We start from the raw sequence: 26,922 nt of genomic DNA, 5'->3' as shown, positions 1-26,922 counted from the left end.
CTATTTTGATCAAGACTGAAGCGTAGCCACAGTATCCCCGCCCCTTTCCACGCTCCAAACAATCGTAGATGCTGATCCTTATATTTGGAGCCTATGGTTGGTGCATGGCTTTCTGCGCCAAAGACCATGTCCACTCAGCACCCAAATTCAAATTTTTAAAAGGTCGTCCCCCTGTGCCCGAGATTAAGGCCTACATTTCATAGCATACATATAGGCACTGTATGGTAGTTATCTATGCGTGAACAGATTAATTTAGCATGACAAAAGACAGGGATAGGCGTGTCTGTTGAGAGTGAGAATTGTGAAAATTATCTACGGATCAAAGGTTACAGGGACCTTTAGCCAGGTAGCTTTGAACATTCTTACAAAATATTCCGTTCTGCAAGAATTTAAGGTTCTAACATGCCAAGTTGAATTTGTTGAACCCAGAGCCATATAGATAGATATAGGCTCTGGTTGAACCCAGATATTCTTTGGAACGTTCAGGTAACCTACCTTCTGAAGGTGATTTTGTTTATACTTACCTATCACAGCCCTATGTTCCCAGACCCTAACCCTATCCTAGAAATGTGGGACTATAGGGCTGCAGGAACATAGGGCTGACACATGGCCCTACCCCTTGAAGTCAGACTAAAGAGCAAGTGCAGTTTGCACAGTGCGAAAGCTCAGTTTACCTGTCATAAGTCACAACCTGTAACTGATAAAGCAAATAATTTAAGAGCTTCCTTCCTGGTAGAACCTGAAAGGCAACAGCTTAACTCAACCAACAGGCTGGACCAGCTCAACAAAGAGGCCAAGGATGGATTGATTGGATATGTGGGGTGAAGTGTTATCTTCTCTTAGAAACATTTTAGATTTGGAATTTCAAAATTATGTAATACCCAGGTCTAAATGAAACGATAGATAGTATACCTTTTTTAGAGAGTTGACGTGTCTCATTGAAGCTGCATGATGACTAGGTTGTGTTCAGTGCATACCACTTGTCTCCAATGATGCCTATGTAGCTACTGTCTGTAGTGTAGGCTATACAAAACATTTAATCAGTGTCCTCAAGCTAGGAGTTCCCACAACAGTGATAGGTTGCATTATAGAGGTTAATCATTGTTCAGATGGTCTCTGCAGGGAAAAATACTCACTCAGAAAAGTAGGCCATAGAATCAGAGATTACAGCAATGATTGTAAAAGGTGTGGACAGCATGGTGTGAAATATATCTAAATGAGAAGTGCCATTTGTTTAAATTGCAGCAAGAAGTTGCTGTTTACAGTCATTGATGTATGGACATGAATTTCTGAAGCTTGGTTCTCCTTCTAGAGCTAATAAGAGCTGCGCACTAATGCCTTTCTTTTACCAGGAAATCCCTTTGAGATGAAAATAATCTGTGTTAATATTGACACCTTGATATTTTAATAGAAACTCCTGTTTGATCAGATGATGGAGATGAATGACAAACATCCAAGGTATAGTCCTTGATTCTAGCCATGTGCTTTCTCCTTTTTTTTTTGGGGGGGGGGGGGGGCTCTGCTCATGGCCAACCAGACAATCAGTCGTTCAGGGGCCCAAAAGAGAGGGGTGCAGCTTGGTTGTCTGTTCAGTTCAAGTATTAACAACCTATTGCAAAACAAAATACTAATTGCAGGCTGCATCTTTAACACCTGACTATGGCTTCCCTCCCTCTGGAGGACGTGCAGAAAGCTGTGCCAAGATCAGCCAGGACACCAATAGGGTAGTATGACATCTTGATCGAACAGAGGGCTGTACAAAGCAAGGTTACTGGCTTATCCCAGTAACTTCAGGGGTAATAACTGATGTCTTAAAGAACATTGGATTGAGCATCTATAGTTTCAAAAGTGGCATGTTTATTTGAGAACAGTGGAAACTCCTGAACTTTTCTGGACGAACCATGGTAACCTCGTTTTGAAACCCAGCCTCCTGGTAATGGTGATACAAACTATTAACACCCGGAACACTGACATGGCGTGGATCGGATTCCATTTATTTCAATTACGTTCACATAGCACCAGTTTCTCTCAGAATTTACAGAGCCCAGAGTCTGAACCCCCTAGACCCAGCATTAAAGTGACAGGGGCAAGTGGAAAAAACCTTCAGCAGAATTAGCTTGCGTAGCTCAGAAGCACAGGTGAGAACCAAAAATACAAGTTCCAGGACACAGGTTCAGTCAGGGCCATTACGATGGTCATTTTCAGACAAGACACTCTGATCTCTGACTCACAGGAACCTGCTTATAAGACAACGGGGTCTTAGTATCTAGGGATCAATAAAGTATCCATCTATCTCTGTTCCCCTGGAAAAGAGAGAGTATCAGTGTTTGTCAAGGTTTTCAACAAGGCTAAATAAAACTAAACAAAAAAGAGAAAACCTTGAGTGAAATCATTACTTTCTAATACAAAACCTTGTCCAGACCTTTACTTAGTTGGAGGAAAACACCCATAGATAATGTTTTTAAAATTAAAATATAAAGATGCCCTTTAAATGGGAAAGGCATCGATATCAGTTCAATTTCCTTTGCTCTCTTGCAGTTACAGCTGATGACCCCAGTAGGCTATAGATCTGGCTTTGATCAGGCATGGGTCCAAGTCAGATGAGCACTGGATTTATAACATGGGTCAGCTTGTCAGTGCGAGATGCATTAGCTTCCTCTAGCTCAGAGGTTCCCAAACTTTTTTACCCGCGTACCACCACCTACATCCTGACTCGGCTCCCGTACCCCCACTATCCGACACATAAAAACGTAACGTATTCTATTGATGCATTCCAGGCATCATGTTTAATTAGCCGCCCTACATGATAACAAATAAAATGAAAATGTGCAACTGGTCTATGAGCTCTCACACTAAAAAACATTGTGGAGAACAACACTATGAAACACAGAGAACATAGGCTTAAGATTAAAAAAAAAAAAAAAATCATTTTTGACACCTTCCGAAAGCTTGCGCACCACCGGTGGTACACGTACCAGTTTGGGAATCCCTGCTCTAGCTCATTCTCTCTGGTCTAGATACTGTTTTCAGTAGGTACAGGAGAATGAATGAACTTCTCTGGTGCTCCAATGAAATGTTCGGAATTCTGCGGGCGCAAAATTCTGACGAATGTTAGCCAGGAACATAAAAATTGCATGAATTCCGATAAAACTATTCAGACTGCATGTAGCATTGCAAATCAGACCGGATACGGATGAGTCACATCAAGTGAAAAAGAAAAAAGTAGTGTGAGCCAGCCAGAGAGAGAGGACACAAACAAGTATGACAAGCAAACAAACAAAAGTTTCTTTTTATTTTACTCCAAAAAAGCAACAGTCATAGTAGACTTATTAAAACACACCAGTTATCAGTAATCTAAAAGTTATTATGATGCAGCAGACAAACACATGGTCCAACACACAGAGAGTGTGTGTGGGGGGGGGGTTAGAAGGAACTGTGAGTCAGTAAATAATGAAGGTGCACCCAGCTTTGGAATCTGCTGCACATGCTTGTCACTTTGCCACCTTCCAAAACAAAGCCATGTGCTGCTAGGCTTTCTGTGCACAACATTACCAGGAGGAAACTGTTGTAGATGTTTTATAGAGTCAAGATTCATTGCAGCGTGAAGGTAGTGCTGAAAGCTCACTACCTTTAAAAAGAAGTACTTAAAGCAATTACATAAAATTCTTTGTATGGTAAAAAAAAAAAGTCACTACAGCTATCCATCTTTCAACATCTCTCTTTCTTACGAGTCCCATGATCACTTAACAATCAAATACTAGATTATGAAAAGACTACAGCAAGGAACATGATTAAGCCAGTATACAAACCCAACAGACAAAATGGTTGAAATATAAGAGAAAAGATTGACAAAGTAACCAGTCAACACAATTCCTCCTCTAGTCCTATGAGTGGAATGAAAGGCCTGATAAAAATAACTGTTGACCCTGCTAGTCAACCCGATCCATTATTCTACAGCAGGCGTATCACAGAGTGTTTATGTGGTCATGATTCAGCTGACTTACACACAAAATGAGACAACTCATAATTGTAGCTTAGACTCAGCAGGGGGTCACCCAAAATACATAATGTCACAGGAGTGCGCGGACTGCTCTACTCGTTCGGATTGGGGTTCGCATCCGGATATTCCGAGAGGTCAAACGTTAACACTTTGCTGATGACACAATCCCCTTGCTGTAAAGAGAGGGAGGGAGAGAGATGGAGAGGGGAAGAGGAACAGTTGAAAGCACATTTGGAGTAAGTGTTTATAAATGGGCTTGCTATACTGTGTGAGTGCAATGACTATATGCACAGTGGGTTTTTTAAAATATGCATTTAAAAATTCTATAATTAAAAAAAATGGACATGAATTATTTTGCTGCTCTCTACAGAGGCAAGAGACAAGCAACCTAAAGTGCTGTAATATTGAAACATGCTGTCTACACTCAACACTGAGGCAACGTCAGCAGTTTTTTTGCTTTGTGGCTTTCCTCTGTGTTGTGTAAGCTGAGACTTTTGTTTTCTATGACTATGATTTGTCTGACAAACTAACCCACCCATTTTTAAGTGTGTGTGTGTGTGTGTGTGTGTGTACACATATCCATGACCATGAGGTGGTATGTGTATACTGACCCTAGGCTAGACTTGTGTGCATGTGTATGTGTGCATGTATGTGAAAGTGTATGTATGTGTTGGCAAGTGTGAGTGTGTGTTTGTATGTGTGTGTATGTGTGCATCATCTCACCTCGGGGTAGACTCCAACAAGGGCATCAGCCTTGGTGTAAAACTCCTCCTTAAGGGAGATGACGATGGCTTGGAAGTTCTGAACAGACTGATCCTTGATGTAGTTGGCCACCTAGTGGACAAGCACAATAATGGAATGAGTCATTTCATTCCATTATTCAACAGCCCTATTAAACTCCACCAGTGCCTTCTCAACCATACTATTATTTCCTGGAAATTCCTGGTGTCGAAAATACACATAGAAACAATAACACTTAAAGCGCACACATACCTTTCCAATGTTGGTGTTGTCCAGAGCTGCGTCAATCTCATCCAGCACAAAGAAGGGAGCAGGTTTATAACTGGTGACAAACACATAGAAACCTGATTTACATTTACATATACATCAACAGTCAGTCAGAAAAGATGCCTTTAAGACAATTCAATAGAATCCCAATGGCACGGCCCCAGCCCGCCACTGGCAACTGGCTGGGGCACCTGCACCGTCCACCCCGACTCTCTCCCACTTACTTCCTGTCACTCTCCACTATACTGTCGCATTAAAAGGCATAAAAGTCCAAAAAAAAAAAAAAAGAATCCCAATGGCAAACAGCAAGGCAACCAGTCTTCTATGTGCACGCACGCATGCACACCCACACCCACCTGTGAATGGCAAAGAGCAGGGCCAGGGCAGCCACAGTCTTCTCTCCTCCTGAGAGGTTGTCCATGGGCCTGAAGCGTTTGCCCGGAGCCACACAGTTGTAGTTGATCCCGTCCAGGTAGGGCTCCTCTGGGTTCTCTGGGCCCAGGAAAGCCTGGATATGACAAAGTAGTTTTAGTAGGCTTTAGTTTAAAGGCGCAGCCAGGGATTTTACGTCATTTCAAGCCCATAATATTTTTTGCAACATTCAGCAACCATCTCCTGACGATCGCTAGCTGCCCATTTCATGAGTACACTGTAAAAAAAAAAACCCGGTCTCTGTAGGCAGCCCAGGCTCCGAAAACTGGAAACAAACAATGTGGGGGCAGCCTGTCTCCCAAACAGTGTGGACTTTCTCAGGGAATACTGAAGGTAGGGCTGAGCTAGACTGGTCCTACTAGACTCTCGTACATTTAATAATGTACAGAGAGTCTGGCCACTTTCCATTTCCAAGCGTTAACTTCCTTGAAGGCGAGCACTCTGTTGAAGTTTAAAACTATTGGATCTGCCCAGAGCCACTCTGGATCTGCCATAACCAATCGCTAACGTTTGGTCGTGATGTTTGTCTGTCTCAAACTAGCGCACGACCTCAACGTCATCGTTCTCAGCCACTCCCTCGGTTTGCTGATTGGACCTGCAGATTTTTGCAGGAGAAAACCCGCGAATATACCGCAGACCCAGACGACGTACTGAAGGGAAAGGCAAATTGAGCGGAAGTACGTAGGAGGGTAGAGCCAGGCTAGGGCTGAGCTACCTCTCTGCCGTGTTTCGTTTGGTCCTTATTTAAAATGTAATGTACGTTTTTTTGCACAAATAAATGTAAACATAAACTCAAACAAAGCGACTTCCTTAAAGGCACAAATCCCTGACTGCGCCTTTAAAGCCATATTTCATGGCAAAAAGGTACATAAATGAGACATTACAACGAACAAAAAACAAGTAACTAAACTAGTGTGCCTTTTTGATAAAATACAAAATGTGGTGGAATATTCTTCGGGCATGGAACAAGAGAATAATTGTAAACACAGTCAGTGAAATCAGACGTCTGTTAGAGGTGTGTAATAAGCCCCAGGGGCGCCTGCAGGTGTGCGGCCATACACACTGTGCGTACCATCAGGCTACTCAACAACGAGAGAGAGAATTTCCCCTGTGTGTGTGTGTATTCACACCAGATTGGTCTACCGTAACTTCCCAACTCTGCACAGTATCCCATTAACTGCATGACAGTAGGCTATTTACAATTTTCTGTAAAGTTTATAAACACGTTATCACGTTATTTTGTTTGAGCAGAAGAGAGAATAACAATGCACACATGCAGCAATTACAGTTCAGACCATGGTCATCTCTAAGCTGGACTATTGTAATTCACTATTAGCTGGCTTACCCGCTTGTGTAACAAGATCATTACAGCTGATTCAAAATGCTGGAGCACGCCTGGTCTTCAATCAGCCAAAGAGGACACATGTAACTCCTCTCCTAGTTACTCTCCATTGGCTCCCTATAGTAGCCAGAATTAAATTTAAATCTCTCACTTTGGCCTATAGGACACTAACTAGATCTGCTCCTAGTTATTTTAATTCAATAATCAAGCCTTACATCCCCAACCGCCCACTGCGGTCTTCTGGTGAGCGTATGTTGTGTCGACCAGTCATAAAAACTGGGTCTAATTCCAGACTCTTTTCTTCAGTGGTTCCATGTTGGTGGAATGAACTGCCCAGTGCTCTCCGTTCCTGTGGTAGTTTTGGGTCGTTTAAGAGGGGTCTAAAGACATTCCTATTCAACATATACTTAGTTGTTTAAGCGCTTATGTGTTATGGTTTATATAATGTTGTTTTATTTTAATTGGGCTGTTAATTAATTTGACATTATTGTTTATTATTGATATTCTCCTTAATGTAGTCTTAGCATGTTATTGTTTTTATATTATTGATTGAATTGACATTATTGTTTTATTATTGCCTTTCCCCTTTTTTACATTGCTTTTTTTATTAGGCTATTGATTGAATTGATATTATTGTGTACTACAACTATTCTCCTTACTATATTTGACCTAGATTTTAATCTGTTCCCTGTTCATTTTTAAATATTATTATGTTGTTTTGTATTTATATGTCGCTTTGGACAAAGGCGTCTGCTAAATCCATAACCATAACCATAACCATAACCATACAGAAGTTGTAGGCTAGGCTATTTGTTGTTGCTTTTACTATATGGTTGCTGGTTATCAGCACACTAGGCTAAGCTAATTCACTAACTGAAGACTTCAAGGCCATCCTGGATATAAAATGTTTTTTGTGAACAATGGATGAAAAGGATGGAGACCGAAAGGATGGAGGCAGCAAAGCTAGAGGGGTTATTTCAGATTGACAAGAACAAGGTAGGCAAAATTGGTGTGCTTTTCCAAAAGCTAGCATTACAGCTGTTTAAAGCCATACGTGAACGGTAAACTAGAACAAAACTAAAGGTAACTTTAGCCTTCTATAGGACTGTACTTGTCCAAATTAATAGGTTAGTAAAGACTATGTAGGCTACTTTTTAGATAACCAATGCACAAACCTAAAACCGGGAAATGGACAAATATTGGGCCATCCTTAAAAATATTTTTGTTTGCAGTAACAGCCAAAAAAAAATAAAAATGGGTCGGTAGGTAGGTCAATATTTTTTTCCCCAAGATTCAAAGTAAAAAAAAAAGTACAATTTTGGTCATGGTGATTATGTAAGAATGAATTTACACAAATGTGCATATCGTGACGTAACTGACTGGGTCTTCAACCCGTGCTATCAGGCGCACCATTGCAAACCTCATTTTGATGCAGGTTATATAGACCAGCCTTTCTCAAACTTCTTTGACCTGAGGCCCGGTCATGGCAGACTTTGGGGTCATAGCGCTCATCTACATGTACCCAGAAAGAAGGCTACAATAGCTCTTGGCCACGTTATATTGAAATTTGACTATACAATACTCAATGCTATACAGTGTATTATACAGTCTCTGCTCTGTTTCTAAGGAAGTTCCAAAAAACAACGTCGTTCTATTAAGTTTCGTTAAATAAATAGCCTTCCAACAGGTTGAAGCGGAGCTTTGATACCAACGTTATCGATTAGTTTCAGTTTCTCTCGCGCAGACGCGCATTGAATGAATGCTCATACCACCACTTAATTGTAGGGCTCCATGTTTAATGACATCGATAGCAAAAACGTTTGTTTTCTTTTTTCGTCGATCCGCGGTTTCTTGATCAACTGCGCAGCAAATTATCAGATGAAGCACCGGGCCTACTTTCACTCCACGACTCCGCGGACCAGCAGTCTCCATGTTGCGGACCCATATTTTGAGAAATGCTGAATAGACCACAACCAATTTCAATACTCCGACACGGTCACCGTTAGACTAGGGGGAGAAGGGATGAGAAAAGATCTGGCCACAGTTCTTCCAGAACTTCGTGCCAAGTAAAAGCGTTATCAGTTTGTGTGAATGAAACGAAGCGTAGGCCATAGTGTGACATGCGTGAAACCAATGGTGTAGAGATGACGCCACAGGGTTTTATTTAAGTGAGCGCCGTTTGCATGTAGGCAATTTATATTCACAATACTTGGGCCTACTAAAAGAAATATTATTTTATTGCATTTGTATTGGTTGTTTAGAGTTAAAAAAAAACAATCGGTCGGTATTAACGCAAGTTTACAACCGGCAAGTCGGTCGGACTAAAAGGGGAAAAAAATAAATATTTGGGTCGGTTCTAAATTGACAGGGTCGGTCGGGTTACTGCAAACAAAAATATTTTTAAGGATGGCCTTGTCAAAGCTTTTAATGTTTCGTTCAGGGGGTGTTTTGTAGAACGGTGTGCGTACTGCGTACCATAGCATTCATTCCTACAGGTTCCCCTGATAAGCTCAAGGAGGTTGTAGGTTACAGTGATTTTAGAATAGCTAAGGAGTGTTGTTGGGCATGAGTGACTCAAAACAAAGTCCTCAAAATCTCACGCAGCTGTTGTGGAGCCCTTTCACTTCTCCAAAACCCATAAAATAGAGGGAATGGGAAGGGAAAAACTAGAATTACTGTGTGTGTGTGTGTGTGTGTGTGTGTGTGTGTGTGTGTGTGTGTGTGTGTCTCCAACTGACCTGGGCACTGCTGTTGCGGGACAAGGCCTTGTAGATCTCATCAATGTTGGTAGCAACGGACTCAAAGCAGGCGTTGAAGCGATCATAGCGCTCCTTCTTAATCTGCTCAAAAGCCTGCTTGGCTTTCTTGGCTCTCTTCCTGGCCGCCTCAAACTCTGTAGGGCCAAACAGGCAGACAGTTACTCAGGCAAACAGCCAGTCAGTTACAAAGGGAAACAGCCAGTCAGTTACTCAGGCAAACAGGCAGACAGTTACTCAGGCAAACGCAGACAGGCACGCACACACACAGATAGGTAGGTAGGCAGGCAGGAAATCCCTTTAAGACCAGTGTAACCACATGGCAAGCCACACCAGCACACACTCAATACAAAACGTTTCAAAATGACCGCAACTTCACAAATGCTTATTCCCTCACTGATCGAGCTGTCTCACTAAGATGTCTCACTGGCTCTGTCTCTCTCTAGATCATACACACACATGCAAGCATGCACACACACACACAAACACAAACACACACACACACACAAGCACACACACACACTCACTCTCTCCCTCTCTCACCCGTGCACACATAGGCACACACAGCCTTACCGTCGCTGGTCTCCTGGAACTTGTCCCTGACGCTCTCCAGCTTCTCCATGGCCTTCATGTTGGGTGCGCTGATCCTCTGCAGGATGCTCTGCTGCTCGTTCAGACGCTGCTGCAGCGTGTTCATCTCCCCCTTGATCTCGTCCTCAGCCAGAGCGTCCTGCACACACACACACACACACACACACAGTCAGAGCGTGCACCCAGCAACCACACACCTTCAGGTAGAGCATGCTGCACAAAACATCTTGCAAACCCAACTCCACTGAGTAGTTAGGGGTGTAAAGGAGCAACGCTACTGGGAAACGGTCAACCACAGGTTCAGAACCTGAAGTCACTTTCCTTAACTTTTACTTTAATGTTGAAATGAAAGAACATGTCTATCTATATCTATCTATAATCAAGCACACATCTTCCCAGACTTTTTCAATTTCAATAATTCAATTTAGAGCAATTTTAGCATGCATAGCACAGAGATTTCATAATTTGTAAGGTAAAAGTCTACTATTTAAACCAAAAACCTAATTTTAAATAAAAGGAGGTCTGATCGAGAGGTTCGACAAACTCTAGTATGTACATTTGAGCCAACATAAGCATTCTGTAGTAGATGCCAGGCTTTGTTCTGTGTAAATGTTTTACCCTCAGGTCCTCGGACAGGTTGCTGTAGTCGATCTCGATGAGAGCCTCTTTGGCCAGGACAGAGCTGGAGGTCCTCTGGCTGCTCTCCTCGGCCTGGCCCTGCAGGCCACACAGACAGACAGACAGACAGACAGACAGACAGACAGACAGACAGACAGACAGACAGACAGACAGACAGACAGACAGACAGACAGAGAGAGAGAGAGAGAGAGAGAGAGAGAGAGAGTTAATATTGACAACAGATCTAGTGGATGTACTGATGTTTAGCTCAATTTAGCTCGACCTCATTGCTGTACATAATGAGCCTTTCATGTAAACCTGACAAGTATGTGGTTATTTGTGTGAAACATTAAAACGCACCTCCTCCTGGCTGATGTCGTCCATGGTCCCTGACTTGAGTGGCAGCCTGATGTCCTGCATCTTGCAGGCCTGCAGCAGGTTGTGCCTGTCGCTTCGCTTCTGCTCCAGCTTGGTCTCGATGGCAGTGACCTCCTTCTGTAGCTGGGTCAACTCCCTGTGAACAACACACACTGCAGTTACACAAACAGAATGACATAATCACACCAAACTAACATAGTCAAGGGTGAAGCTGTGTGACAATGAGTCAACTTTTTTTTTTAAGACACTGCAAATGTGTGGGCTTGCTTTCTATATCCCTAAATTAGTCACCAAATACGAGGCTTCACATTCACAAGAACCATTGCAGTTCACAAGCAACATTATATGTTCACCTGGATTTTAACTAAAGGCACAAGTGAATTCTTTGAGGAGATTCTGAAACATTGGGCTGTTTTTATTGGGAAGTGCTTACTTGTTGGCTCCCCCCAGCTTTTTGCGGATCTCCTCCATCTCATGGTTTTTGTCATTGACCTCGGACTTCTTGGTGAGGTGTCCGTTCTTCAGGTCCTGGAGCTGGGCCATGGTCTCGTCAATGATCTTCATGTGCCTCTGCTCCTCCTGAGAGAGGACATAGGAGAGACAGCGAGAGAGAGAGAGACAGAGAGAGAGAGAGAGAGAGACAGAGAGAGAGAGAGATGTTGGGGTGGTCAGTTGTGGATCTGCTGATGACTACATGGCACATAATCGCTCTTCATGCCCAGTGATCACTCATCTGCATCACAAAAAACAGCGCTTCAAATTATGGTTACTTAACTCAGTGACCGTGTAACCATGGTTTTAGAACTTTTGGATGACCACCAGGGGCTGTGCTTTAAGCATCTGGATATTCTGCATGTACACTTGATGAATATCAATGCTTGAATGACAGCTTTAGTAGATACAAAATAGAATTATTATTTTTACCACCCTTTCATTCTATCTTTATGTAACTCATTCTTTTTTACTCTTATTTTCGTCTTGGGGCATCACACTTTCCATCTTACTAAATGAGCACTCTTTCCAACCCCTCTTCCCGTTTACCTTCTTCATTCGCTCGATCTCGCTCTCGTCCTTCTTGACCGTCTGTTCCCACATGATCACTTTCTCCTGGTCCTCCTTCAGCTGGTTCTTTTCGTAGTCCAGCTGGATGCCCAGGCGGGTCTTCTGGGTCTCAAACTCCAGGCTGCCAGGGAAAAACCACAGAACGCCCACACGCTGATAAGACTCCAAAACAACCAAGACCAAAGCCAACACCACCCAGGGAATAGCACAAGACAGCAGCAGCACTATTCCTTACATTCTTTTACCCTGATGAGTATTTTCACATTGCATTAAACACAGATGCACTGAAGTTAGGCTAGGTAACCCGCTTAAGACCCTTTCAGATACAAAGTGATTTGCGCTATGTGGCTGCTAGCTTCATCACAATACAGTAGTTACCACTACAGTAGATATTAAAGGTGCTCAATATTGGGTAACATCACTTCTGTTGACATGCAACTCATCGGTGATTGACAGGAACAGTTTGTTATGTTTTTATGGTCCAGGCTGGACCAAGACCTAGCGGATGGTGAGGTGATGTTTGCTGTATGTGACAAAAATGGTTTTAGCTTAGAAACCGCGTAACATCGCTTGGAGCACCTTTAATGCAGCTCTAATAGAAGAGCAGGGGACTCGCTGAACGAAACACAGTATTGCACCTACGCTATGCTCGACTCAGCCATAAACCACTGTAACACACAGCAGTGCAGTGGTGCTGATGTCACGTTCTATCTGAAGGCCTCATTACGCCACCAAAATGAGAAGCAAACTGACCGTTTCTTTGCGATCTCGTTCTGCCTCTTGACTTTCTCCTCCTCGAACTCACGGATGTTTCTGACCCCGATCTCCTTACAGAACTCCACAAACACCTCATCCTCCACCTGGAAGATGCACCAGCAAGACATTCATTATTCAATCAGGGAGATACACACACATAAGCATAAACCCGACATGTACTGTAAGGATCCTAATAACCAGGCTAATGATAATCTTTTCAATCATATATGGACTCTTGATCAGCTAGTAAGTGTGGGCCTATTGTGGGCCTACTGTCACATGTCCACAAGAACAGTTAACTATAGGGACAGGAAATGTAATCAAATGTATACCTTGTCATGTCTTGATTGATTCACTCTCACTACAACAATGGTCTCAAGTCTCATCAAAGTACTCCTCATGTGACCCCAAATCAGCTGACCTCCAACCATGTGATCCCAAATCAGCTGACCTCCAATCATGTGATCCATATCAATGCAACCAACCACAAACTAGGTAGCCTATTTAAGTGAAGTTCACAGAGCATTCTGGGAGCTATTCTGTAGTCAGACCTTAAATGTTCCTTTAACCTGTTTTCGTAACTTTCACATTATTCATTTAGATGTACTTCTAAAATGTATTGGATGAGTAACTTATACCTGAGAAATAAATTGTTATGCTCTGATCTGCATAGCCTACTATGTACTTATTGACCATAGTCGTAGTCTAAGGTAACGTTGTTGCCACAATTATGACTGGGATTAGTTATCACCGCCGTAGAAGCTAATCAGCTGGAGTGGTAAGCTATAGCAGAACTGACTATTGTAGGTTATTGGGTGATATAGCAATGGGCAGTTTGTCAGCGATGGTATAGACAAGACGGCGAAACCTTGGCTCAACCTGAACCCTCTGTAGCACAGGGTGTAGTAGACTGCTAGCGCGCTGATGAGTTTAGCAGTCCGAGTCAGCACTGTAGCCTCTGTCCTTGTCCAGAACTAGTACATGTTGTGTTTTTTAGAAACCGCCCGAATTAAACGGCCGTGGAGGAGTTAGACCAGTGTTTCCCGTACATTGACTTATTTGTGGCGGCTCACCACAATATCAACATTGACCACCACACAATGATTTTCCAGGTTGTACTAAATTGTGCTTAAATCTGGTTCATCATAACCACGCTACGCTAATTTGTTAAAAACTGTTGAATTCAAGTTAATTCTGCAAACCTACCCCTACAAATAGAATTCAGTTCTGTGGGAAACACTGTAGACCAAAGAATGTCTAGACCTACGTAACATTATTCCTAGAAGTAACGCGTGTCATAAGAAAACGAGTAGGCATTCTCTTTAACAGTCTATTGTGGGTCTACCAACCTACTATGGATATTGCTTTTACATTGAACTGAAACTTTCCATATTTAGCGGATTCAGATTTATTAGGTTAACAGGGGTTCTATAATCATTTGTCATATTTCCAACAGTGCGCGGAAAGCTTCACGATTTCCTTCGACCACTCTCAGTTCCCTCTTTGGTCCTGAAGAGTGACGTCACTTAATTAGATTCAGATATGTTATTGCAAAAAATAATTAGATTACGGTACAATCATACAAGACTACTAAGAAACTACTTAGCTCTGAACATGTTGAACATGATAGTTTACGACACTTACCACATTCATGCGGTCTTTGAGGTCCTTCATTTCCCTCTCCCGTGATTGGACGATTCTCTTGATGTCGTTGATACGCGGCCCAAAGTTGGCCAGCTCACTCTCCAACTTGGACTTTTCCTTTGGTTTTACAGATTTACAATTACTATCTTGCACTAATATATGCAATACAGCCAAATGCAAGATTACTTAATTATCTGACTTAAAATGTCTGTGAACTAAATGATAACCATCTTAATGACCTAGATATCTAGAATGACACCATGTATGTTATCCCTGACTATTCAATTCAATTAAATATTCCTGTATTAACGATAACTATAACGTAATGGCAATAGTTATCGTCCTAGCTAATATGAATGACGGCGTCCACACACTATAATGATAACGACATGAAGAACGTTTACTGGGGATCACTTTCAGAGTGATTTTGAGAACAATAAAAAGCTGACAGCCAATCAGAATACATCAAATTTGAACCATCACATTCATAAACACGAGGAGAGACTTTCCTTATCGTATGGATGCTTTTATCGTTGTAGTTATATATAGTTATCGTTCCTGGTGTGAACGGCCCCTTAGACTGAAAGTACCCTGCAGTACACCAAGGTATTTCATTGAGTCCTTCTGGTGCTTTGGAGCCTGACCAATGACTCAGTCAGGAGCCATGTCCGCCTCCTCTAGTAGCCTGCGGGACCAGTATATTTGTCCTGTGCAACAGATGGGGGTGCTGTGCTCTGTCCGTACCTGCATGTTGAGGGACAGGTGGCGGGTCTTGGTTTGTTCCAGGTCACTCTGGGAGTACTTCAGCCGCATCTGAAGACCGTGGGCCTGGGACTGTACCTGACGCAGCTCAGCCTCCTTCCTCTTGGCTTTCATTTGTTCCTACAGGAAATGGACACAAGATTCAGCCAATTAGACTCCACTCTGGAGGAGGGCTTTAGAGTGTGGCTATCCAACAGCAGAGTTTGTTTCATGTCCTGTATAACTTGCGTTCTGTAGACAAGTACAGTCCTCCCCGGACTCAAACTCTCAGCCTTGGACATAACATGTAGGGGTGGGCGATATGGACAAAAAATAATATCTCGATATTTTTTGTGATTTTGACGATAACGATAATTAGTCGATATCCCTTAAAAGAAATTTGTAAAAGAGTTACTTTACAGCTCATTATTTGTGAATAGCATCAATACAATAATAACAAATAACCTAACCTGTGACTTTTTAACCAAATCAACCAATGCATTGTCACATTTCCAATTCTGCCACCACTTGTGTGAGTGGCAATGACATGGTCTAGCCAGCTACATTAGAGAAGATGAATAGGCTTAACAGTTTCCCAAGAGAAAGTCTGAAGCTGTTCCCTTCAAAAACCTTTACTTAGGATTCACTGTAAAACTAAGCAGACCAACAGAGTACATCTCAATCATTTCCTTCGAGGTTTTGTTTAAGAGAAATCATGTAGGCTAACATTCCAAGTTACTGAATAGAAACTAATGCGTTAGCTTATGGCTAATATATATGAGAAATCCCATAGAGATGCTAACGGTTAGCATAATCGATTTTAGAGCGAACTTCAGTCCATTTACAAAAGGGTTAGGCCTACATGAGAACAGTTCTTTGTTTACAACTGACTATTAAAATACTCAAAGGCTAATGTTTTCTCTCCATATAATACCATGTAGGAAAAAACTTGACTCATCAATGCTACTTGAACAGAAGTAGCCGCACAAAATCCCAAGTAGCCTAACTCTCGCTGCACAAAATAAACATTAGGCTTGTGCGTGTGACAATGTGGACCCACTAGTGATCATGTGACACTTCTCTCGCATAGGCTACACCTCCTGGATTTAGTGAATGTATGGGGTTTCAATGTGTGATTTCGAGTGTTTTTTCCCCATAAGTAATTTAAATACTCGATAATGTAAATTTGCACATCGTTAAAACAACAATCACGATATTATCGCAGACGATATATATCGCCCACCCCTAATAACATGTCTGTTACGGTATCAGGGAGTGAGTCCTATTCACTGCAGAGCTCTGTGCCAGCTGGCTGCTGTTCCACTTACCTTGAGCTCTTCAGTGAGTTTCTCCTTCCTGTCCTTCAGCTTGTCCACGGCCTTCTCGTCCCAACGGCGGGCCTTGGCCTTCAGGTCGCTGGCACCTCCGGAGATCACACCAGACTTCTGGAACAGGGTGCCGTCCAGGGCCACAGTCTGGGGAGAGGGTTTTACAGCATTACTCACCAGAGACTAATGAATGGGCTTTCCTCTTGGATGGCTTACAAACTCGGTTGTGGGTAGGTTATGTGTGCGTGTATGTGTATGTTTAGCATGTGAGTTTGTGTGTGTATGTTGGTACCTTGTGTTTTTACTGTCTTCTGAGGTGTTGGTGTGTTCTTTATAAGACATGAGTGTAATTTACTTCATCCATCTACATGCCTGTAGTTATTGCTTATTTTGTATGCATCTGTGACTGTGTGTGTGTGCGTGTGTGTGTGTGACTGTGTGTGTGTAAGTGCCTTTTGATTGAGTGCATCTGTGTCTGTCTAGCATTACCTCAGGTCTTGATGTATTGACAACTTGGCCTAACATGTGTTTTACGGTTATAGTTCACAGTTTCTGTTACACACGTGTCAGTGTGTACCTTGTGTCTGTATGGTCCTCCAAAGGCGATTCTGCGCGCGTCCTCCACGTTCTCACACACCAGGGCGTTCCCGCAGGCGTACTGCAGGGCCTTCTTAATGTGGGGCGGCTCGTAGCGGATCACGTCAATCACCAGCCTCGCCCCGCGCAGCTCACGCAGCTTCTCATCAGTGGGCTTCACCTGTCGGGGGAGATTAGCATTGATTTAGCGACCCGATAAGGTGTGTCTGCTTCACTTACAGAGCCAATAACATGTGTCTGCTTTACCTCAACAGTCAATGATACACGTCCACTCTACCCATCACGCTAATAATACAGCTCTGTTTTACTGATACTGCCAATAACGTGTGTCTGACTTATCCACAGACCCAATTATACATGTCACACCTTATCCACACATCCAATAATACTTGTTAGGACAATCAATCTGATTTACATGTATAAGCTACACTAAAATCAACCAGAATGACAAGTTTTCATTGATTGATCAGAGGTTCTAAAATGAACACTGATGGCTGCATGCATGCTCCAAACTGTCCCCTGAAGTTTCCTTAAGCCTTAAAGATGCTACGATACTTCATATTTGACATCATACAAGTCAACAATGGGACAAGAATATATTTAAACTAATGGGTAGGATTTAAGATTTATAGCTATATTAGCCTGGCCTCAAAGTTAATACACCCGTTATGATGCTAGGTTTGGAAACGTTTCTCAATATTGATGGGCCAGACTTTCTCCACAAAGTGAAACAAAGTTAAACCCGACTACTGATACATGTCTTTATTCAGAAAGCCTTTTAAGAGGAAGGAATTGGTGAGTTTGAAGGTTGTTACCTCCAGGTAGTCCAGAGGCAGGAAGGTCTCCGGCTCTCCTCGCTGCTCTTTGATATACTGGATGCAGTCACGGCCTGTCTTCTCCGAGTCCACAATGATGGCGTCCATGTTCTTCCCCAGGACCTTGGTCACAGCAATCTGGTACTTCTTCTGGGTGGGCTGGCAGAGGTCGATCAGCCTGCCATACTGAGAGGGGTGAGACAATCAAAGAAAACATCAGGGGACTGTGTGAATTTCACTAACTTCTCAGACTTTTCAGAATAAGCATGTTAAAAAGAGCAAGAACCACATTTATTTTAAACCATATTTAAAATAAACAAAACAAAGAAACCATTTAAGGTACCAGGTTTAAAACTGAATAATATGAACGGCTAGGATCCATCGTATGATTGATGAGTAGAAACTCTTACCACAGAGCCAGGGTAGAGCCTCTTGATGCTCTCCATGATCTCAGCTTTGCGCTGCTGTCTGCTGTTCTCCTGCCTGTCAATACGGGCGTCACCTAGCTGCTCCATAACCTGAGAGCCACAAAGAACCAAACAGGGAGAGAGAAAGAGTTTAGTTCACCCTACGACAGGAAAACAGGGAGAAATAGAGATTAAAACAACCTAGCCTGGCTAGCGCCACCACTTCTCAATGAGACGTGGTCTGGAAACCAAACGTTCATTTTCTCGTATTTGAAAAAAAATGCCCAGATCCGTTTATTGGGTGCCACGGATGTCTTATCAAATGCGTCTGTGCATAGCTCATCATCGTCTTGCTTTCCCCCTTGTTCTGTGATTGGTCCCCTATCTCAGGCGAAAATTTGCTCCATGGTCTCCAGGCTGCCTTAGCAGCGTGAATCAAATCGCGCGCAAGGCAGCATGGGAACACCCAGGCTAAAAACAACCCTGAAAAAATAAAAATGCCTCTGAACTTCACACGTAATCATATTTCAATAAACTCTGTTGATCTTTTCAATGGAAAAAGTGTAATTAATTGTTCATCAGTGGGTGACTTTCCCCCTGACCACTCCTGACACTGATAGCCAGAGAGTGAGCAGTCTAGACTTGGTCCTAGACTCTGCGACGGATCGTGAGTCATTGTGGTTAGCACTGAGTGACAGGCTCACCTGATTAAGCTCCATGTTAATCTCATCAATCCTCCTCTTGGCCGACTCCACCTCCTCCGTCAGTTCCTCCTCCATCCGTTTCTGCTCATCCAGAGATTGCCTGACAGGAGGAGTGAGTGGAGGAAGAGGGAGAGATGGGGGGAGAGAGAGAGAGAGAGAGAAAGGGAGGAGGGAAAATGGAGAGAGACGAGTTGAAGGAAGACGGAGAGGAAGAGGGTTGAGGATGGAAAGAAGGAAGAGATGGTGGTGGGAGAGAAGAGAGAGAGAGATGGAAGAGAAAGAAGAAACAGAAAAGGTCACAGACGTTCAAATAAAATCAGTAAATAATGTCACAGGGCATTTGGGGACAAGCAACATTGATTTTAAATAATTTCAGCTGAAAAATTGCAGCGCGAGTGTCATCATGCAGTTGACGTTGTCTACCTGCTGGTGGAGATGTAGTCCTCCAACTTCTCAATACGCTTCTGGTTCTCCTCGATCTCTCTGATCTTTTGCTTGATCTTGGCCTGAGAGTGCACACACATACACACATTTGTGTCAAAGCATGTAGTCTTCCTAAGTAACTAAATGAACTTGATCCACCCTATTAGATCTACACATTCTCTACAGCATTTCCAATGAATAACATTTCTATACCACCCATCCTCCCCTCTCCTACATACCTCTGTCTCCACTTTCTTCCTCTCCTCCAAGTCCAGTCGGTCCTGGTCGGCCTTCTGGTCGCGATTGAACTTCTCCAGCTCTTGGGCCAGAGTGGCGGCCCGCTTGCTGGCCTCTTCCTTCAGACGGTGGTACGCTTTCACCTGGCACAATGGGCAACGAGGTACAACCATTAGTGACTGATGTCTACAGAAAAACAGTGACCATTAAGTGCCCCATGTAGTCCACATGTGTGTGACATGTGTGGGGACACTGTTAACACTGCAAGGCACAGATAGAGATATTACAAAACAAACAGAAGTCTGGGTTCACTTCCCGATCCCACCCCATCTCTCTCCCCCATTTGCTTCCCGTCAGTCTCTCCACTGTCCTATCTGAATAAAGGCGAAAAGCCCAAAATACACTTAAAAAATAAAATAATTCTACACTGTCATATTACAACGGAGCAGGGACATACAAGGGTCTAACGGCTCCTACACACAGCTGTGAGCGTTGCTTTGCTGGAGACGCATCCCATTCACTTTACATGGGCTTACGTCATCCGTTGCCGAACTGAATTGTGGGTCCGTTGCGTCGCGTTTCTCCCGTCGCTCGCGTTGAAAAGTTCAGCTGTTGCTGCACCGACAGACGGCACCGGCCAATCAAGCCAATCGACAGACGGAACCAACCAATCAAATTACGATTATACTTCCAAGTAATTTGCATAGCTACCGTCGGGAACACCCACTGGCATGCGTTGATGGAACGCAACTGTGTGTAGGAGCCGTAACACTAACAGAAACACTTTTTTTAAAATAATATTATGTCCCATTAACTGTATTCCTATAGTGATTTCTAATCGTTTTGCCCTCACCAATTTCACAGTTTTTATTCTCATAAATCACATCAACTGTACCCCACACAGGGCGTTTTAACCCTCTTGCTCTCATCTGCTTCACACAGCTTTAATGTTTCCATCTTAATATTGCATTAACTGTACCCCACACAGGGCGTTTTCACCATCTCTGCTCCCACCTGGTTTACATTGTCCAGTGTTGTTATTAATCAAATTAATTGATTAATCGTGATTATGACTTCCAACGATAACAATGCTCTCTCCTTTTGTCTTGAGTTGTCGTGTGCATCATCTTTTTGCATGTATGCTTTTCTGTTAGATTTAGGGCTGCACGATTATGACCAAAATGATAATCACGATTATTTTGATCAATATTGAGATCACGATTATTTATCACGATTATTAATTAATTTTAGTGACAAAAGTATTTTTTCCCTAAACATATTGGACTTGCTATCTGGCTCACCCAAATTCTTCCCCTCACATTTACTCCCCTAAATTACTGAAAATATAGATTTTACTGCGACTTCCACCTTCCAAACAACTTCCAAACAAATGTTTTGTGCATGCTACTTTGTTAATATTTGGTAAAACGCCTACCGGGAATCCTCCCAACGCTCCCCATTAGCCACTTAAGCTCTGCTTCGTGTTCATGAGTTTACTGTAATTGTTAGTCCAGGGGTGTCCAAACTTTTTGACTGAAGGGCCACATTGGGTTTTGAAAATTGGCCAGCGGGCCACACACAAATAATAATAATAATAATAATAATAATAATGTTTTGTATTATTTAAATTACAAAATAATTTTTACAGAAAATTAATTTCTTAAGAAATACTGTTAATTTGATGCTGTTTAATTCATTTATAAATGGTGCACTGTCACTTTAAGACTCTTTGCCAGCTCCACTCAAATATAGCCTATGGCTAGTGCTGTGCCCTCTCACAGTTTATAAATGGTCAGTAATGGGAACTACTGTTGCCATCGCCCTCTCTCCCACGCTCAAATGTGTCCCCAATTAAATGGACTAGCATAATGTAGTTAGATCTACTGCAATGGAGGTTCTATGTATCTCGATGTGACAAGCTGTTTTGACATTGTAAACGTTCTCTAAGAAGAGCGTTCTCTAAGAAGAGTGTAAAGCAGTTTGCAGTAGCCACAACGTCGTCTATCGCTGGAAAAAAATAGCGAGCGGCCTATGATAAACTAATAAATGCTCGGCGGGCCGGATTAAAGTGCATGGCTGGCCGCAGTTTGGACACCCCTGGTTTAGTCATTCCTTGATATGTAAAACACTGACGTGTAGGCTACATTTTCATTATTGTTCACTCGTTTTGAGTAGGCTGTGTCTTGAAACGAATATGCATTGTAGGTTGCACATGTAGCTTATAAAATACATGAATAAAATTCACGGATCCCGTCGTTAGCTCAACTCTTATTACAGTATAGGCTGTCAGAGGAAGCCAACAAGGACTAAAAGTTAACGTGATAAAAAAGGCATGTGTGGTTTACGTCATGTGATGTGTTTCACGGTATGAGTTGAGAGCCCTGCTTTGCTTATATTTTTGGTTAACTTAACTTGCCTGAAATCCGAAATATTTTCGAACAGTGGATGATCCGCTTCGAGGGACAAGCTCTTGGCCATCTGCTGTGCCACACATTTGATTTTTGATCGTCGTTTATTGTATAGTCTAACTAGCCTACTAATAGTTAACATAATGTCACTAGTCCACAGTGCATCAGGCTGAGCAGTGCAGGGAACAGCTGTCATTGGTAGGCTGCATGCAGGCACATGGTCAGACAGGTTTAAGGAGCGCTTGATTTGTTTTGTAGCGGAGCGTTCTATGGGTTGCCAGGTTGGTTCTATGGGTAGAGCACGCATTTGAAATATCGCTCGATCACGCAAATTTGATCGTGGGAAGCCAAAATCGTGATCGTGATTAAAATTCGATTAATTGTGCAGCCCTAGTTAGATTATATTTAAAATTCAATTTAAAAATGTAAAAAGTTTTGATAGTGGAGTTCCAAAATCACTGAGTAATTGTGTTTAATAACCGTAATCTCAATACTGAACCAAATAATCATGATAATGATTTTTGCCATAATCGAGCAGCCCTATTTGTTATAGCAATATATTACATTAATCACAGCCCGTAGATCCTTTGTTAAGCATCTCTGCTCCCACCTGGTTCTCCTCCAGCTGGAGGTCCTGGCCCTGGCTCTGCGCCTCCTCCTCCATGCGCTCGTCGAATTCCTGCCGGGCCATCTCCACGGCACCCTGCTCCTTCTCCAGCTCATCCATGTCGGCTTTGCGCTTCTTGTACATCTTCTGGGCGTTCTGGAGCGACTTGCGCGCTGCCTCCAGCTTCTTGATCTTGTGCGCCGTGTTCTCCTTGGCCTTGATGTACTGCGGACGCTTCTGGTTCAGCTCAGAGTCCTTCTCCCTGGGAAAGACAAGGAAGGAGGGAGGGAGATAGAGAGAGAGAGAGAAAAAAGGCAATGAATACAGAGAGCCTGCCAAGGCTGATCACCACCTTTATGTATAGTTCTGTTTCAATAGGAATAAATCACAATGGACAGCTGATGAGTCTTTCCAGAATCATATAGAGAGACCTACTCACTCACTATTTTCTCTCAACCTGAGGAAATCTATGGCCTCCAATTAAAAAAAACAGGCAAAATGTAAAAGTCTTAAGCCTAACCAAATGTAACTGAATAACTTGGATCTTGAATAGGCTCTCTCACATTCATTTATTTGATCACTATCTCTCCTTTTCCCCTCTGGTCACTCACTTGATCTCCTTCTCGATGGTCTGCTGCTCCCTCATCAGTCTGCCCAGCTCCTTCTTCTTGTCCTTCAGCTCCTCCTCCACGCGGTCCATTCGCTTGCGGTCCTTGTCGATCTCCTTGTTGCGGTGGGACAGCTCGCGGTTCAACTTTTCGATCTCGGCCTCGTTGTGGTACAGCTTGAACAGCTGCAGCTGCACGTGGGCTCGAGCCACCTCGTCCTTCAGCCGCTGGTAGCGCTCGGCCTGACGGTGTAGGAGAAGAATTGATACAGAGAGGAGCAACGGAGAAAAAGAGAGACAATCAACGTGTGAATTAAGTTTCTGTATAAAAACAAGGGAGTAAACAAAATAATATTTGATGTACAAATCTGCTGAATCTAAATGGCAGTGTGCGCACCTCCTCTTTCTCCTGCTTGGCCTCCTTACGCTCTGCGGCAATGTTCTTCTTGCGGTGGTAGTTGAACTGTGTGTCCTCCTCTGCTTTCACCATCTCCTTCTTTCTGCGATCATACTCCTGAGCCAGCTCGCCCGAGCGGGAGATCTCCTCAAACAGGGCTGTGCGCTCTTTAGGGTTCTTCATGGCAATGGACTCCACCGCACCCTGGAGTTCATACATGGAAAGGGAGAGGACATGACACACAACGCAGACCCTCAGAATGGCCTCCTATTCTTTCTACTGAAATTACCGATAATAACAACAACTTATTCATTATTTACCACTTCAGAGATGACTGCCATATATATTTTACGAGCAAAAATGGGTCAGATTGAGGTGATTTCAGGTGCGTGGATCTACCTGAAAGACGAGGAAATTCCTAGCCTTGATGAGGATGCCCAGCTTCTCCAGCTCTTCACTGTACTCGGGCAGTCCTACCACCTTGCTGTTGATGCGGTACTCAGAGGAGGACCCTACAGTGCAATAGTAGCAAATATATCAACAAGGGCAAAAGACAGTGATGTTAAGCGACTGTAGACTGGGGAGGCATTTCTGGAGTGAAGCAAAAGAAATGGAGACACAACACTGTAATATAAGATGCAAGGGGGCAACAGAGGGTAACTCAAAGTTACAGCATAAGAGATGCAAAAGATGCAAAACATTAATGTAATCAAGAATGTAGAGAGAAGAAAATATGTGTCATGAATGTCAAGCACTATATATTATCAAATCTATGGTTATGTCATGTACAAAATAGGCCGATACAAAACAAAGCAAGGAAAAAATAGCCTTGATGTTTCTGAGGCAAAAACAGCATACGCTGTGTGTGTACTCTGTGTATATGTTAATGATGAACCAAGAGACTCGTCTGCATACTAGCTTTGCAGAGGTCATACCTATGATGATTCGACTGAACGTGCGCTCCTCGCCACTGTCCTCATGGTACACCATGCTCACAAAGGCCCTATTGGCCGCAGGCTTCCCCACAGGGGCTCCATGGATCAGGTCCTTCAGAGTCTTCACTCTCAAATTACTGGTCTTCTCCGCCAGCACAAAGCTGATGGCGTCCATAAGGTTGGACTTCCCTATGGACATGAGAAAAGAGGAGCAGACCTTAAGTTACGGGGATGCTTACAAGTTGAGGCTCCCTGTGTCATTGTGACTTCAAATCAATACACCACTATGTTCTCCAATGCCATGCTAGGACCACGACAGGCACCAGATGAAATACTAATAACAAAGTCAAATTTGTAGCATTAGAGGGACACTACAAGTGTTTCAGTACAGATTTCATGAATTATCCATTAACCCCCAAAACATTAATACACCCCAATCTGTCTTTCTACATGTGGCTTTTCAGCATGGACTGACAAGAGCCTCATTTGAACTCTGTGCTTCACATATGAAAACTTCGGCAAGCTAGCTACCGAACTAATAAATATCACACACTTTTCCAATAATTAGGGCTTTAGGGACAAACGTGCACATACATCATTTACCTAACATAATAGTTACTATGCATTCACTAACTTATCCCTTTCCTAACAAACGGTGCTGTGAAGTTCAAAGTTGCGCAAAATGGAAAATCAGCACTACGGCATCCAATGTTGACATTCAGGTTAGCACAACAGTTAACGTTAGTCGACATGTACTGGATCATCTCCTCGTTTCATTCAGCATTCTCAATTAGTCACAACTTTACATTATACTGAAGTACCCCGTCATTAACCTTATATCTGCCTGTAGCTAGTTAAAAAGCTAGTCAAAACAAAATCAGAAAAAGCGCAACATATTAGGCGGGCTAGCTACATAGCTAAAAAGCTACAAGGCCTGTGGGGCAAACAAGGAAGTCCTCGGACTAGAGTCATAATCCGTGCATTCTATCTAACCGTAAGGTTGGATATAGCTAGTGAAGATCATACCTGATCCATTGGGTCCAATGATGGCAGTAAACTTCTGGAAAGGTCCAATAATTTGCCTGCCTTTATAAGATTTAAAATTCTCGATCTCTATCAATTTCAGATACCCCATTGTGGAATTAACAATGTTCTATTTAAAAAAAGAAAAAAATGCGGGCCTTGAAATGATTAGCAAGCTTCTTTGAGCAGCAGCTTGCTTGCTAGCGAGCTAACGCTAGCAAAATCTTGCGTATCCGTTTCCAGTGGTTCGTTTGCCAGCCACGCAGCTCAGAATCGCTTTTAGACTCTAAATAAAACTAACACGCAAATACACAGTTTAGCATTGCGTGCAACAGTTCAAATAATTACACTGGAAGATGGAAAAAATACCGGGCTAACTTTGTGCATGAATACTACGGCCAGCCAGAGCGCGCGCGCACTCGGGGGTAAACAAATATCTTATCGCGAGACTTTGATACAGACAGTTTTGAAAAAGTTGGGGCCACTTGCAGATCCTAGTCTAGTAATTTATTTGACAGCAAAAATGTTGAATTGGACCATTTTGGTTTACTTGCTGTCTCGTGACTACATGTGATATGCATTGCCTATTGCTATGCAGAGAATAGTACTGACAAGCAGGCTGTAATTAACAATATGTCCAATTATCGTCATATCTCTAATGGTTTTGCCTGGAAACAATGTAATGGTTTAAGATGAACCTGTATAAGATGGGTCCTCGTCCCAGAGAACTTTGTTTCTGGTAACATGTCCCCGGTCGTGATTTCCATCCCTCATCATGTAGTACAGTAGCCTACGCTGTGTTTGGAAAACAGGCTCCCGCTCGACTTTAATGTAAAAAATGATTTTTTTGCATATTTTGCTAATATAGAGTCTAAGGAACAAGATTTTTTTTGTCTTCAAATTTTCACGATCTATCTTTAGTGTTTTTATCTGTAGGCTTATGTTTTAAAATAAGCAATTATATCTAGTCCGAAAAGTGATTTTTACATTTTCTTCTAATTTTTTGACAATTAATTTTTTGACAATTAAACAATTAATAGTTTTCCAACTTTGAGCATCTGAAAAGTGTAAAAACACCTCCACCCTTGTTGTCAATGCCTATGTCA

The 26,922-nt window shown here is 42.7% G+C and overlaps 1 protein-coding gene across 1 annotated transcript; it reads right to left on the bottom strand.

Annotated features, from left to right (window-relative positions):
• Positions 1-3,262: 3,262 nt before the first annotated feature.
• On the bottom strand, positions 3,263-26,234 carry smc1al (structural maintenance of chromosomes 1A, like). Its single transcript, XM_076277330.1, has 26 exons — positions 25,820-26,234; positions 24,794-24,982; positions 24,258-24,370; positions 23,859-24,062; positions 23,466-23,704; positions 22,858-23,116; positions 19,842-19,982; positions 19,603-19,685; positions 19,180-19,279; positions 18,479-18,586; positions 18,069-18,254; positions 17,234-17,413; positions 16,657-16,803; positions 15,332-15,469; positions 14,588-14,704; positions 12,941-13,047; positions 12,167-12,308; positions 11,559-11,704; positions 11,108-11,261; positions 10,748-10,846; positions 10,112-10,268; positions 9,521-9,675; positions 5,365-5,516; positions 4,994-5,063; positions 4,724-4,834; positions 3,263-4,173 (listed from the first exon to the last, which is right to left on the bottom strand). Exons 1-26 carry the CDS (start codon positions 25,926-25,928, stop codon positions 4,093-4,095), a joined length of 3,687 nt encoding a protein of 1,228 aa, XP_076133445.1. The 5' UTR covers positions 25,929-26,234; the 3' UTR covers positions 3,263-4,092.
• Positions 26,235-26,922: the final 688 nt, after the last annotated feature.

Source organism: Alosa pseudoharengus, unplaced genomic scaffold, assembly GCF_046254945.1.
Source record: "Alosa pseudoharengus isolate Yale_2024_CS ecotype anadromous, Long Island Sound unplaced genomic scaffold, YU_APseudo_1.1 YU_APseudo_1.1_scf_9, whole genome shotgun sequence".
Taxonomy (NCBI): domain Eukaryota; kingdom Metazoa; phylum Chordata; class Actinopteri; order Clupeiformes; family Clupeidae; genus Alosa; species Alosa pseudoharengus.
Note: the sequence above shows the minus strand (reverse complement) of the source record. Positions and strands in the feature narration are given on the sequence as shown.

Bases quoted from the DNA above. Each gene is read 5' to 3' on its own strand.
- smc1al (XM_076277330.1), bottom strand. From the start codon at position 25,928: ATGGGGTATCTGAAATTGATAGAGATCGAGAATTTTAAATCTTATAAA. The intron at 14,705-15,331 runs GTACGGACAGAG...GTAAAACCAAAG, and splicing joins ACCTGTCCCTCAACATGCAG to GAAAAGTCCAAGTTGGAGAG. The intron at 5,517-9,520 runs GTCAGTTGGAGA...TGTCATATCCAG, and splicing joins CCCGCAACAGCAGTGCCCAG to GCTTTCCTGGGCCCAGAGAA.